At 49.4% G+C, this 19255-nt stretch overlaps 1 protein-coding gene across 1 annotated transcript in view; it reads left to right on the forward strand.

Annotated features, from left to right (window-relative positions):
- EIF2A (eukaryotic translation initiation factor 2A) overlaps positions 1–19255 on the forward strand; it is a 292108-nt gene that overhangs the window by 239582 nt on the left and 33271 nt on the right. The window contains exons 12-13 of the mRNA XM_085635113.1: positions 4133–4261; positions 16533–16598. Of these exons, the coding sequence (XP_085491239.1) occupies positions 4133–4261; positions 16533–16598 (195 nt within the window). The remainder of the gene's footprint in view (positions 1–4132; positions 4262–16532; positions 16599–19255) is intronic.

Genomic DNA, 19255 nt, shown 5'->3' on the forward strand with positions numbered 1-19255 from the left:
TGGGATGGGGTGGCCATATGGGAGAGGCGGAGATCAGAGGACTCTGGTCTCCGGCGGAGTCTCGCCTCCACATCAACTTGTTGGAGCTGAGAGCGATCCGACTTGCACTGAAAGCCTTCCTTCCCTCTGTCCGGGGAAGTGTCGTGCAGGTGTTCACGGACAACACCACCGCCATGTGGTATTGCAACAAACAGGGCGGGGTGGGGTCATGGACCCTTTGTCAGGAGGCTCTGCGCCTCTGGACATGGCTGGAACACCAAGGCATCACCCTGGTGGTTCAACATCTGGCGGGCTCTCTGAACACCAGAGCAGATGAACTCAGCCGCCGGTGCATGATGGATCACGAATGGCGTCTGAACTCCGAGGTGGTGCAAGGTCTCTTTCAGCAGTGGGGAGAGCCTTGGTTAGATCTATTCGCCACCGACGAGAACGCGCAATGTCAGCAGTTCTGCGCGTTGGAATTTCCAAGGCGGCACTCGCTAGGCGACTCTTTTCATCGCGAGTGGAGTTGCGGTCTTTTGTACGCCTTTCCGCCTATACCACTTCTGCCCAGAGTGCTGTAGAAGATCAGGCGCGACTGGGTCCAAGTCATCTTGGTGGCTCCGGATTGGGCACGAAGGTACTGGTATCCCGAGCTACTCAGTATGTTGACTGATCCTCCGATGCGTCTGCCCCTTCGGGAGGATCTTCTGTCGCAGCAGCAGGGGACGGTCCTCCACCCGAACCTGTCCAGCCTCCACCTCCATGCGTGGAGATTGAGCGGCGGCAGTTGATGCCATTTGACTTGCCTCCTGAAGTCTGTGATATCATTCTGGCAGCCAGGCGTCCCTCCACAAAGACGGTATACGCCTGCCGGTGGAACAAATTTGTGGCATGGTGCACAGCAAAGGCTGTGGATCCCCTTTCCGCCCCTCTTTCTGAGGTTCTCCTCTTCTTTCTTTGGCCCGGCAAGGCTCTGCCCTGGGCACCTTGAAAGGTTATCTTGCTGCCATCTCTGCCTTCTTACGGCTTCCTGATCAGCCCTCTCTTTTCAAGTCCCCTGTAGTGTCACGCTTTCTTAAAGGCATTACTCACACGTTCCCTCCTGTCCCTTTCGTAATGCCTCAGTGGGACTTGAATCTTGTCTTAACATTTCTGATGTGCGCTCCCTTTGAGCCTCTTCACAATTGTCCTCTTCGTCTTCTCACTCTTAAGACTGCTTTCCTGGTAGCCATCACCTCGGCTAGCTGGGTGAGTGAGCTCCAGGCTCTGTCGTCCAAGCCTCCTTTTCTATCTGTTCATCCGGACAAGGTTGTCCTTCGGCCTCGTCCTTCCTTTCTACCGAAAGTGGTGACCCCCTTTCATCTTGGGCAATCTGTCACCTTGCCCACCTTCTTTCCACCTCCGCATCCTTCCAAAGAGGAAGAGCGGCTCCACCGTCTGGACCCAAAACGTGCGCTCTCCTTTTATTTGGACCGCACGAAACAGTTCCGGGTGGACGACCAGCTTTCGTTGGCTACGTGGGTGCTAAGAAGGGAAAAGCTGTGCACAAACGGACCATCTCCCGGTGGGTCGTTTTGTGTATAAAACTCTGTTATTCCTTGGCAAAAAAGGACCCTCCTGTTGGGCTGCGAGCCCATTCTACTCGGGCCACGGCGGCTACTACTGCTTTTGGACGGGGAGTCCCTTTGCAGGACATCTGTCAGGCGGCGACGTGGGCTTCGCTGCACATGTTTGCCAGGCACTATTGCCTAGACAGCCAAGTCCAGAGGGATGGCTTCTTTGGCCGTTCTGTCCTCCATGACTTTCTGGTGTGATCTTGGTTCGCAGACCCACCACCGGGGTTGGTATTGCTTGGGTATCTATTCTAAGGTGAGGAATCTAACTAACGTGTTTCTTTCAGATGAACAAGTTACTTACCTTCGGTAACGATGTATCTGTAAGAAACATTAGTTAGTTAGATTCCTCACCGACCCACCCATCCTCCCCGTTCTGCGAACCGACATCTAGGGTTAAGGCTATCCTTTTCAGGGCCCTATATTTTTTGGCACCAGTGTCGGTCTCTTGCATGGCTCTGCGTTCCTGGCGCGGAAAGCTATGTACAAGAACTGACGTCAGCGCGCGAGGGCGGCGTCTAAGTACTCCGACGTCATTCCGGCGCACGACGCCAACGACGGACGCGGAGCCGCAGACGACGGCTAGCGACGTGCAAGGGGTATTGCTACAAAAATCTTCCGGATCCAGTCTGACGCCTGGGGATATTCTAAGGTGAGGAATCTAACTAACTAATGTTTCTTACAGATACATCGTTACCGAAGGTAAGTAACTTGTTCTTCTGACTATTATGCTTCGAAGAGCGTCCTAAAGCCTGTGGCTGACATTTTTACTGTACCTCTTGACTCAACATCTCTAACCTCCCCAACTTAGGGAACAACAATAGGTTCCCAGTCCTACCCACCCCTCCCCCCTCCCACAGCAGACCACCCACAACTCGGTCGCGCATCGTCCCTTTCAGAGACCTCCCACACCACCCCTCCTCCCTCCTCCAACTGAGTAAACTATTGTGGTGTTTGTCACTTGCGGGCGGAGGTCGCTCTGTTTACAACGAGTAAGATGTAAAAACCTCTTATACCAGCATGCGTCTGTCCCGGAACCACCCTCGCTCCATATTGCCCGTTTGCGTCGTCTCCGGCAGCCCAGTTATCCGCAGATTACAGGGCCTCGAGCGGGCCTCCAAATCTTCCGTCTTGTCTTGCAGTGCCCGCGCGATCCTCTCCAGTTGTTGTGGTCCGCGTTCAAAGTTGTCTACGCCTCCTCAACTTCCGTTATCCGTCTTTCAGACACATCTAGTCTTTCCGCGTGCTTATCCAGCCTCTCCCCCATCCTGTCCATCCGGAAGGAAACGGCGTCGATCTTCGTGCCCAGTGACGTGATACCGTTCTGTAGGCCCTTTTCTATTGATAACAGCAGACTGCGAAGATCCAGCTCTTCCTCTGCAGGCGGAGGGGTCCGAGTAGTCGCACAGGAGGACGCGTCCTGCGACTGAAAGTGCTTTTGTTCGAAGGGGAGTTTGGGTTGTGTCTTGTCAGTTCTGCCCATTGTCTTCCTTAGTTTGATGGGGCCAATACTCCGCTGCCAAGAGTCTCCACTTTAGGGACAGGCTAGTAAGGGCGAGGCTTCCGATCCCCCCTCGAAGATCCACGGCTTTTCCCCAGGTCAGGAGCAGACATGTAGTGGCAGTCCACAGTTTCCGTAAGTGTACCAGTCACCGGGGGCAACACCTGTTGTTTCCAGTGTTTAATCGCCCAACTCCTCACTTCTTCTCGTCAGGGTACAGCCAGTAATTCAGCACCAGACTTGTGCGTCTCCTCGCGTCGACTTTGCTGCGTTGCAATATGCTCTGTGATTGGTAAGCTTTCAGGCGCTGCTAAAGTGAGTGGGTTTATCACTTTGGTAGTGCCTGTTTGTGCTTCTTAGTGCTACTTGTTTGTCGAGTCACTCAGATTGCATACTCTTTCCCCCCCAACACCAGTGTGATTGCTAGGGAGATGTTTTTGTACCTGAATAGCACCCTATGAGTGAAATGAAAATAGGTTTCCCCTACTCAAGTTTTTATTATGCGTGTTAAGGTCCCTATGTTGAAAATATTTATTAACAATTGAAACATTTATGTGAATGAATCCAGTTAAATATATTGCAATGAGGTATTAATTCCCATATTAACCTGCAGCACTCAATCAACCTGTGTCAGAATTAATCACTTTTGGAAAAGGTGGAATTGTTTTAGAATCATCTGGCATAAATTCTAAGAACTGTAATCCCTGTGCTTTGAGTAGGTTCCAAAATCCAGAACTGTGGCTTGTTTTTATTCCCACTCCCAAAGAGGATTTTTTAGGTAGCATCCTAAGATGAATTGTTTAGATTCTATTTTGTTTTCCTTTTCCCACGAACGTTAGGGGTTTGTGGCTTACACCATTTATTATCAATCACCATCGAAAATATTCATTATTTAATGAAATTTTGAAATTGTTTCTACAGAGCAATTTATATAGCAAATAATTTTGTTTCATTGATTTGCAATATGTTTAATGAAGATGCTCAACATTGTGCTGGGTATCTCTGTTTAATGTTATTGTTTTCTTAAATGGTCCAGGAAGTTAAATCTGATCTATCTCCAGAACCGTCATTGGACTCAGAATCACATAATTTACAGAACAGTTCCATTGCTGCAGAAACTACTGGGGATCCTGATGTGGACAAAAAGATAAAGAACGTCAAGAAGGTGAGATATTTGTTCTTTTTTTACTTGCATTATAATAACCTATTGGATGCGGATCAGAAAATGGCCTTCTATGGATAGAAAAGCAAAAACGAATGGCTGATTACTGACCCCGTCTGCACAAAATACTGGACCTTCTCTGCCTCTGTTCTTTTTCGCTGGACCACAGATTGAAATTATTTTCCCTGTATTTTCTGACCCAAAGCTAAGTGTTATTGCTAAAACTGTTGAAAGAGCCAGCCATTCAGATTTTCCTACTAAAGCCATGAATGTGCTTCTATTTGTGGAACCATAAGATGCCTTCAAAACTTCAGATTTTGAAATCCCAAAACACATCTTCTAAATTTCTGATGCTTAATGAAATGTATAATTACCAGAGTCAAATTACATGGAAGGTCATCCTTCCACCATTAGTTGGTCTTTAGCCCTCTTTCTTTTCAACTATTTTTTTTAATTTAAAGACTAGGAGACATATCTTGTACACAGCAAGCCGCCTACAACCCCACAGTGGGCCGGCCGTGAAGTTTGATGAGCGTTCAATATGCTTATGAAAAACAATATAAGGCATTGCAATAATGTTGGAATACAAAGCAAGCCGCCTACAACCCAAACAGGGCCGGCCGCGTCATAAAACAATCGTAGGTGGTAGATGCCATTTTAGAGCTCCTTCGTATAATAGGACCAACAGTAAACAATTTAACACCAATGGAGGAGAAGATACAGAAGAGAGGAAGAAGAAAAAGAGAGGGGGGCCAGAGAGCCCCCTGAGAGCCAGATGAGAGAGAGGAAGGGAGAAGGGATGAACAGATGAAGAAAGCACAGAATAGAGGAGAAAAAAGAAAAGAGAGGGGAGGAGTGAGAGGATAGAGCCCAGTGCATAGTCTATTGTGTTGTTTTGCGCTGTTGGTTTCATCTTCACAATAGGCAGTGGGATACCATTCGTGAACACAGCATACCGCCTATAACCCTTTAGTGAGTCGACCGCATACCTCAAACAAGCTACCGAAGAGCAACCATAGTATGCCCCACCAAGCGACACAACTACGGGGCTACACAGCTAGTCGCTTCCAGCCCATAGCGGGCCGGCCGCAAAAGAAGGCAGTCACATGATCAAGTCCCAAATGTGAGAGGAGCAAAGAACAAGTCGAAAGAGAAGAGTGAGAGACAGATAGGAGAGGCGGGTGAGGAGAGCACAGTGGGGGGAGGGCCGGGAGTACAGTTCCAGCGGGTCCAAGGACAGACCTCAAGCAGTGAGAAGAAGGGGGCGTGAGGGCGCACAAGGCATGCAGCAGCAGGTGCTTCCCGTGTTGGGAGTGTGCTGGGCCCCAGGAAGGAGCAGACCGGGAGTGCGGGGTCTATTCTGGATCAGGGGGATAGACTGGGTCATCAAAAAGGCACAGGGTTCGGAGTTTCGGGGGTTGGAAGCAGGCATGCTTCAGTTTACATAGGTGGGAGACTAGTGGTTGCCACAATTTAGTGAAGTGAGAGTCACGGGATTGCAGGCGTGCAGTAAGCAATTCCATGGTTATGGTGTGCCATAAACGCGTAAACCAAACACTGACCGCCTTCTTCCAATACAGGGCAATGAGCTGTTTAGCAGCACCTAGCATGTGAAGGGAGATGTGCCAGTCCTTGCGTGTGAGTGCGCACAGATTGGCAGGTTTGAGTCCGAGGATGACTGTGGCTGGAGTCGCAGGCAGGGGAAAGCCAAGCACCACTTTTAAATGGCTGAGGATCTCTTTCCAGTACGAGGTCAAGAAGGAGCAGGACCACCAAATAGGAAGAAAGTCACCCGGGGAGCTCGAGCACCTCCAACAAAGAGGAGAGGTTGCGGGGAACATTTTGTGCAATCTGAGAGGCGTGTAGTACCACTGGATCATGATCTTATATGCGATTTCCCGCTGAGAGATACAGCGATAGACTTTCGGGATATCGCGCCACAAACGATCCCACTGAGCAGGAGTTATTTCCAAGGAAGTGTCCGCTTGCCAACGGCGCTGGTAATTGTGGGATGGGGTAAGTGGAGGATGTTGTAAAACATGGTAGGTGCGTAATATGAGCCCTTTAGAGTTGTCGAAGGAATGCACTAAACGCTCAAAAGACGTAAGTGCCCGAGTGGCCGCCTGCGCCAGGGAAGATGCGTGTATCCAATGTCGGAGTTGAATATATTGTAATCTGGCCCCCTCCGAAAGCTGTAAGTCTGCCTTGCACTGGTTAAAGGTTTTAAATACACCACCCAGGAAGAGATCCCTAATCGTCCGACATCCACCATTGAGCCAGTCCAAAAACACCTGAGGGCGTACTGCTGGTGGAAAGTGGAGATTCCCAGCGACAGGGGTATCGGGGGGACGGAAAATCAGTGAGGCCCTTGGGGATAGCTACTTTGTCCCAGATGTCAAGCACTGTCCTAGTAGGAAGAGCCATATAGGCGCTGCGCGAGCGTGAAGCCCGGGGCAGCCAAGGAAGGTCCCAGATGGATCTCCCAGTCACCGCCCTGTCCATATGGAACCACACCTTCTCACTTTTCCACGCCATCCATTCCGATATAATGCGAAGGTGAGAGGAGCAGTAATATTTCAACAAGTTGGGGCAAGCCAGACCACCTCTATCGCGAGGCGACATAAGGATTCTATGGGGAAAGCGCGGCCTGTGCCCCCCCCCCCCCAGATGAACTTGGTGTTTTCGCGTTGAAGGCCTCTGATCTGGTGGTGCGGAATGGGAGTCGGAAGAGACTGAAAGAGATGTAGGATTTTGGGGAGTATCGACATTTTAATTGCATGCAGTCGACCTAACAGAGAGTGAGAGTTTTCCATGCTCGCAGATCCTCGAGCACCGTTTTCCGGCAGTCCTGCCAGTTAATTTGGGACCAAGGGGAGAGAGTGGGTGTTAGTTGAAGCCCGAGGTATCGGACAGAATGAGGAGTCCACTGATAAGGGACTAGCGACTGGAGCAAGGGGATCTCATCCCGAGGGATCGTAAGGTTAAGGGCCCAAGATTTCTCGTGGTTAATTTTCAGTCCAGAGGCCGACTCAAAGGAACGAAGTAGGGTCAGAAGGGCCGGGAGAGAGGCGTATGGCTGTGATAATGTAAGGAGAAGATCGTCGGCAAAGAGAGTCACCTTGTGAGACTGACCTCCGAGGGGAATGCCATGAATGTCAGGGGCTTGGTGGATCAAGGTGGCAAGGGGGTTCTACAACAAGGGCAAATAGCAGGGGTGAGAGAGGGCATCCCTGCCGAGTGCCTCTATGTAACGAGATGGGTGCAGAGAGTTGCCCATTGACCCGCACCTGTGCCATCGGGGAAAGGTAGGGGGCCATGATCCGGGCTATCATCAAGGGGCCCAGCCCAATTTTGTGTAAGACTGCCCGGAGAAAGGTCCAGTCCACACGGTCAAACGCCTTCTCCGCGTCAAGCGACAGAAGGCATGCAGGAATGTTCCAGTTGCTGGCCTTGCCCACCAGGTGCGCGATACGGCACACATTGTCTGCACCTTGACGATGTCGAATGAAACCGACCTGATCCGGTTCAATGAAGCCAGGTAAATGTGGCTCAAGCCATTTAGCTAATATTTTAGTGTAGAGTTTAAGGTCCGTATTCAAAAGAGCTATGGGACGGAAGGGCGAGCAAAGGGCAGGGTCCTTGCCTGGCTTAGGGATTTGGGCGATTTCGACCAGTCCCATGGACGGAGACGGCCCTACGTTAGCAGCAAAAAAGTTATAAAGGCGGACGAGGTGGGTCTGGAGCTGTGGCAAAAACATGTGGTAAAAGGAGAGGGGAAGGCCATCCGGCCCTGGGGACTTTCCGAGAGGAAGGTCCTTCAAAACCCCCGCAAGTTCTTCTCGTGTAATCGGTTCTTCCAGTTGTCGAGCATGGTATTGACTGAGCGGGATCCAGGGACAGGTGTCCAACAGAGCCTGTATCTGATCCGGGGATGATTGTGCCTGGGTGAATAGAGTGGAGTAATACGCATGAAAAGCCTCACATTTGGACGCCTCGGTGGTGGCACATGTGCCATCTCCAGTTCAAATGTGAGCTATGTGAGCCTTGGCTGCGCGCGCCCGCAAGCGCCGGGCCAGGACTGTGCCCACCTTGTCTCCCCCCTCATAATAACGCTGCTTCAGCGTTAACAGAGCCCGTTCAGCTTTATTGGTTCTATGGGCCCACAGCTGGCCACGAAGAAGGGCCAGGCATCGTTTGTGAGCCAATGAAGGGCATTCCTGATCGAGTTTTGTAAGGGCCTTGAGAGGTTATCCTCGAAGAGGCGCACTTCCCGTGCCCGTGCAATCGCTATGGACGTGATATGGCCGCAGATAGTGGCCTTAAAGGCGTCCCATACCACAGGAAAGGGGGTTTCGGGAAGATCATTCAGCTCGAAGTACGAGTCAATGATTGTTCTTAATTCCACCACATCTACCGGATCTCGAAGGACTTGTGGAGGAAGGCGCCAGCGGGGCGGGCGGGGAGTGCGTGTAAAGCAGTGGCGCAAAAGAAGCTCCACATGAGCATGATCAGAGACAGAGTTGTCAGACATGGAGGCAGATAAAGTCTCGCCTAGCAGAGCATGCGAGATAAAGACGTGGTCGATACGTGAATACGAAGGGTGTGCATGCGAATAGTATGAATAGTCACGTGCATCGGGAGAGTGATACCACCAAGGGTCGAGAAGAGTGAGGTCCGCCGATTGCTTTTTCAAGGTGGGAGACATAGCCCCTGCCCCGTGGAAAGATCCGTCGCTACGATCCAGGTCGGCATCCCACACCAGGTTGAGGTCGCCTCCTATGATATGAGAGGGATCCGCCTGCAGCACGTGTTCCCTCAGGTGGGCGAGAAGGTAGTGGTCTTGTGCCTGGTTAGGCGCATATATGTTGCAAAGGGTGAGGGACCGGTCCCCCATCTGAACCCCTACTTAAAGGAAGCGACCATCGCGGCTGCGGATGACCTTAGATTGCCCCTGCCTGATGCCCAAGCCACAGAGTATTGCCACACCAGCTGTTTAGGAGGAGGCTGAGGCCCAAAATTGGAGGGGATATCGGGTATGAGCCATTCGAGGGACATCAGCTTTCATCAGGTGTGTCTCCTGAAGGAGGATTATATTGTGTTGCTGCTGCAAGAGGTAGCGCCATATCTGGTGCTGTTTATTAGGAGAATTAAGCCCCTTAACGTTAAGGGAGAGAAGTTTCAGACAAGGGTTAGCAGTCATATCCAGTGGAAGGTGAGGGCAAGCAATGGCGCCCCAGAAGGGGATGGGGGCAAGACATTGGCGAGAGAGGGGTGGAGTAGAGGACCACTGCCCCCCAAAGAGCAGACGTAGGACCATGAGACGCCTCCCGCCCACCACGGAGAGCGGGAGAAGACAAAGAGAAGAAATAGAAAGGAAGAGACAGAAGACAGAAGCGCCAAGAGGAGAAAAGAGCAATATACACAAAAATAATACAACATTGGCCAACAGGGCCACAGTGTCCTGTTCCAGTCCAGGGGTAATCGCGGCCCAGGGGCGTAAACTTCAGACCTTAAGCTATTGAATGGATTATTCTCAAATTGACTGAGCCATTGGCCTGCGTATGAACTGATGTATTGTTATAGATAGGTGACTCCTTAAGATACCTAGTTGTTCAAGTATAGCATATAAAGACATGCCCTCCTTACAGAAATGTGCACACGGTGGTTGGGGCCCCCCTTTAAGTCTATATAACTCTGAAAAGGATTTCCACAATCCATAATGCCCACTTCCTGTTGAGAAGGGAGATTTGTATGACCCTGATCTTCAAGTAAACAGCCTATCATTAAGTCTAATTGGTCGCACACTGCTCCACCTACCAAGCGTGTTACCCCAATGAAAAATGGTCCCTGAGGTCAGCGTCGGCGGGTACGCCTATGCCCGTGTAATGCATGCAAGTATAAGTAGCGTTAGCCATCCCTGGACACGTGTTTCGAGGTAGTTGCCTCTCGTCAGCAGGGAGTAGGAAAGTGTGTAGGGTTGCTGTGTAAGCTGCTAAAATCGTTATCAGGTAAAATACCTCTCGTAGCGCGCAGGTGCGTAACCATGAGCCCGTCGGCTCCACCGGCTCAAGGGAGCCTGAAAATAAGGTTAAGTCTAATTGGTCGCACACTGCTCCACCTACCAAGCGTGTTACCCCAATGAAAAATGGTCCCTGATGTCAGCGTCGGCGGGTACGCCTATGCCCGTGTAATGCATGCAAGTATGAGTAGCGTTAGCCATACCTGGACACGTGTTTCGAGGTAGTTGCCTCTCGTCAGCAGGGAGTAGGAAAGTGTGTAGGGTTGCTGTGTAAGCTGCTAAAATCGTTATCAGGTAAAATACCTCTCGTAGCGCGCAGATGCGTAACCATGAGCCCGTCGGCTCCACCGGCTCAAGGGAGCCTGAAAATAAGGTTAAGTCTAATTGGTCGCACACTGCTCCACCTACCAAGCGTGTTACCCCAATGAAAAATGGTCCCTGAGGTCAGCGTCGGCGGGTACGCCTATGCCCGTGTAATGCATGCAAGTATGAGTAGCGTTAGCCATACCTGGACACGTGTTTCGAGGTAGTTGCCTCTCGTCAGCAGGGAGTAGGAAAGTGTATAGGGTTGCTGTGTAAGCTGCTAAAATCGTTATCAGGTAAAATACCTCTCGTAGCGCGCAGGTGCGTAACCATGAGCCCGTCGGCTCCACCGGCTCAAGGGAGCCTGAAAATAAGGTTAAGTCTAATTGGTCGCACACTGCTCCACCTACCAAGCGTGTTACCCCAATGAAAAATGGGTCCCTGAGGTCAGCGTCGGCGGGTACGCCTATGCCCGTGTAATGCATGCAAGTATGAGTAGCGTTAGCCATCCCTGGACACGTGTTTCGAGGTAGTTGCCTCTCGTCAGCAGGGAGTAGGAAAGTGTGTAGGGTTGCTGTGTAAGCTGCTAAAATCGTTATCAGGTAAAATACCTCTCGTAGCGCGCAGGTGCGTAACCTTGAGCCCGTCGGCTCCACCGGCTCAAGGGAGCCTGAAAATAAGGTTAAGTCTAATTGGTCGCACACTGCTCCACCTACCAAGCGTGTTACCCCAATGAAAAATGGTCCCTGAGGTCAGCGTCGGCGGGTACGCCTATGCCCGTGTAATGCATGCAAGTATGAGTAGCGTTAGCCATCCCTGGACACGTGTTTCGAGGTGGTTGCCTCTCGTCAGCAGGGAGTAGGAAAGTGTGTAGGGTTGCTGTGTAAGCTGCTAAAATCGTTATCAGGTAAAATACCTCTCGTAGCGCGCAGGTGCGTAACCATGAGCCCGTCGGCTCCACCGGCTCAAGGGAGCCTGAAAATAAGGTTAAGTCTAATTGGTCGCACACTGCTCCACCTACCAAGCGTGTTACCCCAATGAAAAATGGTCCCTGAGGTCAGCGTCGGCGGGTACGCCTATGCCCGTGTAATGCATGCAAGTAGGAGTAGCGTTAGCCATCCCTGGACACGTGTTTCGAGGTAGTTGCCTCTCGTCAGCAGGGAGTAGGAAAGTGTGTAGGGTTGCTGTGTAAGCTGCTAAAATCGTTATCCGGTAAAATACCTCTCGTAGCGTGCAGGTGCGTAACCATGAGCCCGTCGGCTCCACGGGCTCAAGCCTATCATTGCATCTTCAATTTATGGAAAAGTGCCTATGCAGCCAAACGTCTCGGCAGGGGATGCTACTATCTTAGGTGATTTGGCCTGCAACACTATAGATAGTGCTGTTTTGTGGACTGAGCGAGGGCAGACCCCCCTCCCCCCACCTAGTTGGTGGATTACTATAATCAATCTCTGCCATGCCCAGTTATTCTGGGTCGCATTGCAGTCTTTTTCTTTTGCCCCTTAGTGCCACCTCAGACAGGAATGAGGCATATCAAAATCTGTCCTAGTCCAGTAGGAGCCGCCCAGCCTGAACTGCCAGGCCCGTGCCTTTGACCGTGAACACAAGACATCCCAAACTAGGTTTGGCGTTTTGGACATTGTCAGTATGATTCAGCGCGTTTTGGACATTGTCAGTATGATTCAACTCGAGAGTATGGCACAGTGAGCGTGGCTTCCATGTGTAGGCATACCCATCTTAGCAAAATTAAAATATGATGGTTAGATTGCATGAATGAATCTAGGTCTCTGATAATTACTCTAGGTTACATTCAGTACATCTTTTTGCCCATCATGCTTCCTCAGACAGTAACCAGCCATATGAAAATCAGCCTTGGTCCTGCTCCTCTAGGAACAGTTGAGCCTGAACTGCTGAGCTGAGTCCTCTTGGAGTGGAAACACAAGCAACACCTGACTGGTTTTGGCCTATTTGGGCCTTATTAGTAGGGTGCAGCTTGAGCCCTGTGGCACAGTGAGCACAGGACCAATATCAGGGCATACCCATTGCACTTGGGTATCGCACTGATTTTTATATGGCAGATCTCGGTCTAGGATGGCATAATGGGCAAATAACAATGGCTATTAATGTAGCCAAGAGCGATTGCCAGTAGCTGAGATTAATTCATGCAATCCAGCCATCACGGTTTTGTTTTCCTAAGTACGATGGGTATGCCCAAATGTAGATCCCTGCTCACTGTGCCACAGTGTGAGAAGTTGGCCTGGCATATGCTGGCCACTAGTTATAGTGGCCACCTTGCACCAGTCCAATTCGACTCTTATGGTAGATAGGTTTAAGACAACCTTTTAAAGAAAGCTATCCGAGTGGTAGCTGTAGAGAGCAGCCTTCAGGCTAAGTCTCAGAGGAATGTAAAGCAGCTTGTTTTACCTTATAATCTCTTGAATTACCAAATGAAAGGACACCACACAGGTATATATATCAAATATATATGTATTTATTTCTAGACACACTCTACTAATCTCTTTATGAGATTAGAAGACAGGAACACATTCAAATATCAACGTTTCACAATAAGTTAAGCACAAATATGGCTGGGGCCCTAGGGGCGTACCAGACCATATATTAAAAAAGAGGTTTAGGAAAGTCGACTTGCAGAATGAAAAGGCCTGGAGCCTGTAGAATCGCTGGGGCTTCACTAATGCAGTAAAAGCAGGTAAGTAACAGACCCACGGGAGACGCATGCAGTGTGAGGTTCCCTATTAGTTTGAATGGAGCAAGTCGTGGTTGGATTTTTAAACTTTTAGGGTACTTCGAGGAAGTCTACAAGCTAGCCACTTACAAGGTAAGTAATTTGAGGGCCAACACACACTAGGGCACCGGTGTGCACGAGTTACCTCACCCAGGGAAGCCGGGTGCATAGGTGTCTTTTGGTGTCGGGTCTCGTCGCTGTTTTCTATGGAGACCAAAGAAGATTTGCTGCTTGCGAAGACTGAAGAAGTGTCCGGTGGAATCCAAGGCTGTATTCAAGATGTAGATGACCTGAAAATTGAAGGGACAGTGTTCACAGTCACTTGCCAGTGACCCGGGGCCAGGAAGATGGATGCCCACGGATGTGGGGTGATTTCAGGTGATCAAGGGTGTTTTGACTCTTCGCTCACGAGGACCAGGAAGGATCGACGATGACCAGCAGCTGGATTCGGAGTGTCCCACGACGTCTGCAGCTGACTGCAGTGTCGGCAACCGGATTGGAGCCAACAAGCCTTGGCAACAGCAAGTCTCATGGAAAGTGAATTTAGTCAATGGTGCAGACCAGCAAGGTCTGAGGGACTCTCCCAGCGAGGGTGAGTGAGGGCAGGCCTGGAGCAACCAGGGGAGCCCTTTGAGTCGATAAAGTCTTCGGGTGACCCACAAGCCCAACGGGCATGGAATCGCAAAGACGCCTTTTGAGGAAATGCTTCACAGGAGCCCACGGCCACTCGGGATGGGGGAGGCCTCTGATTTTTGCTGCAAAACCTACTGGAGGCTTGGGCCACAAGTGGTCCAAAGCACAAGTTCGTAGAACGTCGTGAAGGGATTGCACTCGACAATAGTGCACGGTTCCCAGGTATTGCGGTTCCTCGTCACTCGTGGGGTCCACTCGCCTCAGCTCTGCTGGGGACTCACAATGTCCGTCGAAGTCAGGAAATCCGCTTCCGGGGCTGCAGGGACTTCGGACTCCGGCGGGAGCGGGAAAGTTTGCGACCGTTGATTCAAGTTTTGGTGCCTGCCAAGCAGGGGAGTCACTCCTTGACTCCAAGGGAGATTCTTCCGTCTTCCAAAGGTAGTGGAACGTCGAAGGACCAGGACTCTTCTTGTAAAGCGTCATCCAGGGTTATCTACTTTGCAATGGCAAGGTTTCCTATCTTATACTGAAGATAGGGGAGGGACTAGCTCTAGGACCACTCCTCTGGGAGGGTCAGGGTAGGGGGTGGTTACACCCACTTCCCTTTGTCCAGTTCCGCGCCAGAGCAGGGACAGGTAGCCCCGAAACCGGTTTGAGCTGGCATATGTACAGAGGAGGGGGGTGAGTGGGGCTTGCGGGGGGGGGGGAGGGGGGAGGCTGACTTAATAAAAATAAATTAAAATAAATGATTTTACCTGATCGCCGCCACCTCAACCATTTGCTCCATCCTGTTCTTCCTGCTTCTGGGACAGGCACCCAGACTGCACTGCAGCAAATTATGATGCTGTAGAAAAGCATAGTCGGGATTGGCCTAAGCGCTACAACATTGCGCTCCCAGGCAGCTTAGGAGTCTGTGCCTGCTTTCTCCAGCCCCAGCAACGCAGCTAGGGCTGGAGAAAGCTTCATTGCGCATGAGGTGTTTGGCCGGCCTGAAACGGCCTGCCAAACACCTAATGAGCAGTGAAGGGACAACAGAGTGCACTAGCATTCCCCCACCACAGTGTCATCCCCCTGGACCCGCCCTCAAGACTGGTCAGAGTCCTGGCGGCGAGTCCAGGGGGACTAGAATAATACGATAATAAACGAGTTTTCATTGTTTTGTTAGCGGCAGGGGGAGGCAGCGTTCCTCCAACCCTAGTGGGGGGGCTGCCGCTGGCCTTGACACATGGCATTTTTGTCCTCTTTGCAGTAAGTGTTTAGGGTTGTCCCAAGGAACTTTCACCACATTGGTTAAGGAGGGGACCGGAGTCACCCCCTTCCCACTAGCTTGGGCCAGGCATAAATGTGGCTCATCGAGGCACCCACTTCAGAACACTTTCTGGACTCGCAAAAGATCAAAAGAGAACTGGTCCTGGTGTCTGTGACTTGAAAGGACTAGACCTGATCCCTTTTGTACCCAGGACAAGGAAGTGGACTACAAGGGTTAGTTGGTTGACTTCCTTTGTGGCTAAGGAGAGACAATAAGTTGCAAGAGGCCTTTCCTGGAAGTACTTCGCTTACCAGTGGCAACTGGGCTTGACCCAGTTGTTTGGCATCTGCCTGGCACCCAGTGATTTTCTAGGTGTCTCACCTGAGGTACTGGGAGCTGTTATGAGTGTACTCCTGAGGTTGTTTGGGCCCCAGAAGAAAATTGAAAAACATTTGAAAGCTTTTTTCTCCAGACCAGTGAGACGTAGACATTTTTTCGAATTTTCTGACTCTCTGACCTCCATCGAGACTAATCCACTTGGTGTATCCAACCTAGGCACCGTTGCGGTCTGCCTGAAATTGCATCTTGTTCCCGGTCTACAGCAGCATGCACATGCTGAACATGGCACCACAAGTTTGATGGACAATCTGCCTGCTAAATATTCCTCCATTGTACTATATTTTTAGCAGCAAATTCCATCAGTGAATTCCCCTCCTGAGAGTTTTAACCATAAATTGGAGGATCTTCATTACCTCCAATATCTAAATGAATAATACACCCATTTTCCTGTCTTTATAAACATACATAACAAAAGGTATTGGTGTTCGAGGCATGTGAACTGTACATCACATGCTTTGCATACTCCTGCCATCTAGTGTCGGGTCCGGATGTTTGCAAGTTGTTTTCACGTATGTATTTGCAGCTGTTGACTTGTTACCTTTCATCTCTGTTTTTGTGTTAGTTAACTAGTATTTTTCCTTATATTGTGTTTTCTTTGGAAGTGTATTTTTATTTGGTGCCTGCACCCCCTGCAGTGTAAGACTTGAGCTGCTCTATGCTACCTAAACCTGAGCCAACAAGGCTCTTGAGGAGCCTTTGGTTTGCCTTTGTGACCATTGTGTTGTGGGTGCTTTGCCATAGTACATAAAAAAGCATTTGGCCACCCTCACCTGATCGTACTGGAACGGTTTGTTAATGGAAATGTCTTGATACTTAACTGTTGCTTATAAACAAATTGTTGTCCTCTGCAAATAGCCCAGCTGTTAATCTAGTAAAGATATCCTTCTGTATGTCTCATATTTGTGTTTTTTATTTTCTCTTTAAGAAACTAAAAGCTATCGAACAGTTGAAAGAGCAGCAAGCTTCTGGCAAAACCCTAGAGATCAACCAGGTATTGTATTCCATTCCTGCATCTAGGAAATGCTCTAATATATATTCGTTTGAGGCATTTGTGGTTGTAAATACACATGCTTAGCATAAGTCTGCCATCTACTGCTGGGCTTGGATGTGTGCAAGTTGTTTTTTGTCAAAGAAGTCTTTTGAGTCACGTGGTAGTGTGACTCCTCCTCTTGCTGCTAATGTGCATGATCATCAACTCCGTTGTTAGTTTGTTTTCTTCCGTCGTCTGGTTTAGATGTGTGCTCCTCTGCTCCTTTATGGCACAGTCATGCTGTATCGTTATCAGCCTAAACCTTCTCCTCTTCGGTATTGTTTTCGATTGCAGTACCTTTATCACTTCCTATGGGTCGAGTAGACAACTTAACATTGTCAGGGTGTCTTAAGTCAACTGCTGTCCTTTCCAGGACCCTCACCCTTCGGGGCACCCCGATTTTCACCCTTAGGCTTTCCAACAGCAAAATGAACATTTGGTGATGGAACAGACGCCTTTTTCATTTTGCCATCAGTGTCACGCAAAGTTTCTGCTCGCTGACTTCATCAGGTCTGTAATTTGTGCCTCTCCCTCGAGCACAACGAGGCTACCTGCAAGGCCTGCCACTACTTCAGGTCCAAGAAGACTTTTTGTGATGATTCGGCTTGACAGCTTGAGATGTAATGAAGGAGCGTGTACAACACACTGGACCTCTTTGGAAACGAGGACCTCCAGGAAGAATTCCAGGCACAAGCTTCGGCGGCAAATGAAGAGGCCTTTTCCCACGATGAAAGCTCCGGCTACGACATCAACCTGAAACACGTGCCTTTTGCTCAACAAGCAGTGAGTACTGTGCCCCCACCACCTTGACATCCACCCCAGCAACCCATCTCAGAAGGTCGACAGATTGTCCCAGAAAGAGATAAAACTATTTCCGGGCCACCTCTGTTCGGCACCGAATGACTACTTTGGAAATGCCCAGCTCGTGCCCAAAAAATACCCTAAGATGCCCACTCCTGCTTCTGAGCAGAGTCGACTGTCTGAGCGAAATCCTCCTAGTTAAAACCTTCGGCGTCAAAACACAAGCAAATGGCGGTACCGAAACAAGCAGCTTCGGAGCACAAACAAACTTCTCCTTCGAGACTGAAATCTTCAGCAAAGGAGTGGAAAACTTTCCCAGATCCCATAACCACCATGTAAGGTGGATACTGCGGAACACTTGCTTGAAAAACTGCTTGAATAGCTTAATTCTAAACAGAAGCACATTATGATACATCCTGACACAGGACGTATTATTACAAGACCCCTCCCCATACTGGTGCAAACCCTCCAAGAGACAACTTGCTTTCGAGGAAGCATAGGAGGTTTAAATTCCACCAAAGCACAGGAAGATGATTGACATGGTCACAAGCCCTGTATATATCAGTCCACCACCTACACTTTCATCACGCCACATACCCTCACCACCGGCTTCATCATTTGTTCCTACAACTTCACTCCATTCATACACGGGGTGGAGAAGATAGGGACCCTTTTGATATTCTACCACAGGATGACCCCTGGGATACATACAACACAGAAGACCTGCAAATAAATACTTGATCTGTATCCCGCAAAACCATCTCCCTCTGATGATACCGCTATCTCCTGTGACCTAATAGGTAGAGCTGCCGCATACCATAAGGAGCGGTTGCGTGCAGAACCTTTAAAGGAAGATTTCTTATTCAAAACACTCTCCTCTACGTAGCACTCCTCATAATACCTGCCTATGCTTAAAGGCATGCTAAGTCCTACCACTGATATTTTAAATGACCCAATCAGATCTAGAGTCCACACCAAGGGTCTAAAAAAAATATATAAGGGAGTACTATATATATATATATATATATATTCACCGAAAAAACCATAGGTTTCAGCGTTCTAGTTAGTTGGACATTTCAGTCGTACAAAACCAGTGAAATTCGGCCGTTATAGTTGGTTCAGCTAACTATAACTAGCACCGTCTCTATGCACTGCTGATGACGTCACATATTACATCACTCATGACCTGGTCAGTGACATCTCAAATGACATCACTGATGACATCACTGACATCATCCAGTGACTGTGTGTTTCTGTAGAGTTTAAATATGTTTAATATATATAGGCCAAGCTGTATTGAAGAATGAGTGGGTGTATGAGTGCCTAAATGGATGATTTAGTAGGTGCGTGACTGACTCTATAAGTGAGAGATTAAATTAATCTTACTGAATGCATGGGTTAGTGACTAAACTATGTGAATGTCTTTATCTGTCTGTCTGTTGGTGTGTACGCGGCTGCATGGGTTGGTGAATAGCTACATGAGTGTCTATATGGGTTATTGATTGGTTGTCTGAGTATCTGTATGGGTGCCTCAGTGTTTGTGTTCGTGGGAGGTGTGTGACTGCATAGATGTGTGTGTGTGATTCACTGGGTGTATGGATTCAAGAGTGTATCTGTAAAGGCCTGTATGGGTGGGTGAGTGTGTGTATAGGTGTGTTGGTGAGTGAATGGATGTCTCAGTGGTACATGTGTGAGTAACTACATATGTGAAAGGCAGTATATGTGAGTGTTGGGAGTATATAAATGACTATATGTGACAGTGAGTGATTGTGAGAGTGGCTGTATAGATGTGTGTGCTTCTATCAGTGATTGTATAA

This window comes from Triturus cristatus, chromosome 11, assembly GCF_964204655.1.
Source record: "Triturus cristatus chromosome 11, aTriCri1.1, whole genome shotgun sequence".
NCBI classification, from domain to species: Eukaryota; Metazoa; Chordata; class Amphibia; order Caudata; family Salamandridae; genus Triturus; species Triturus cristatus.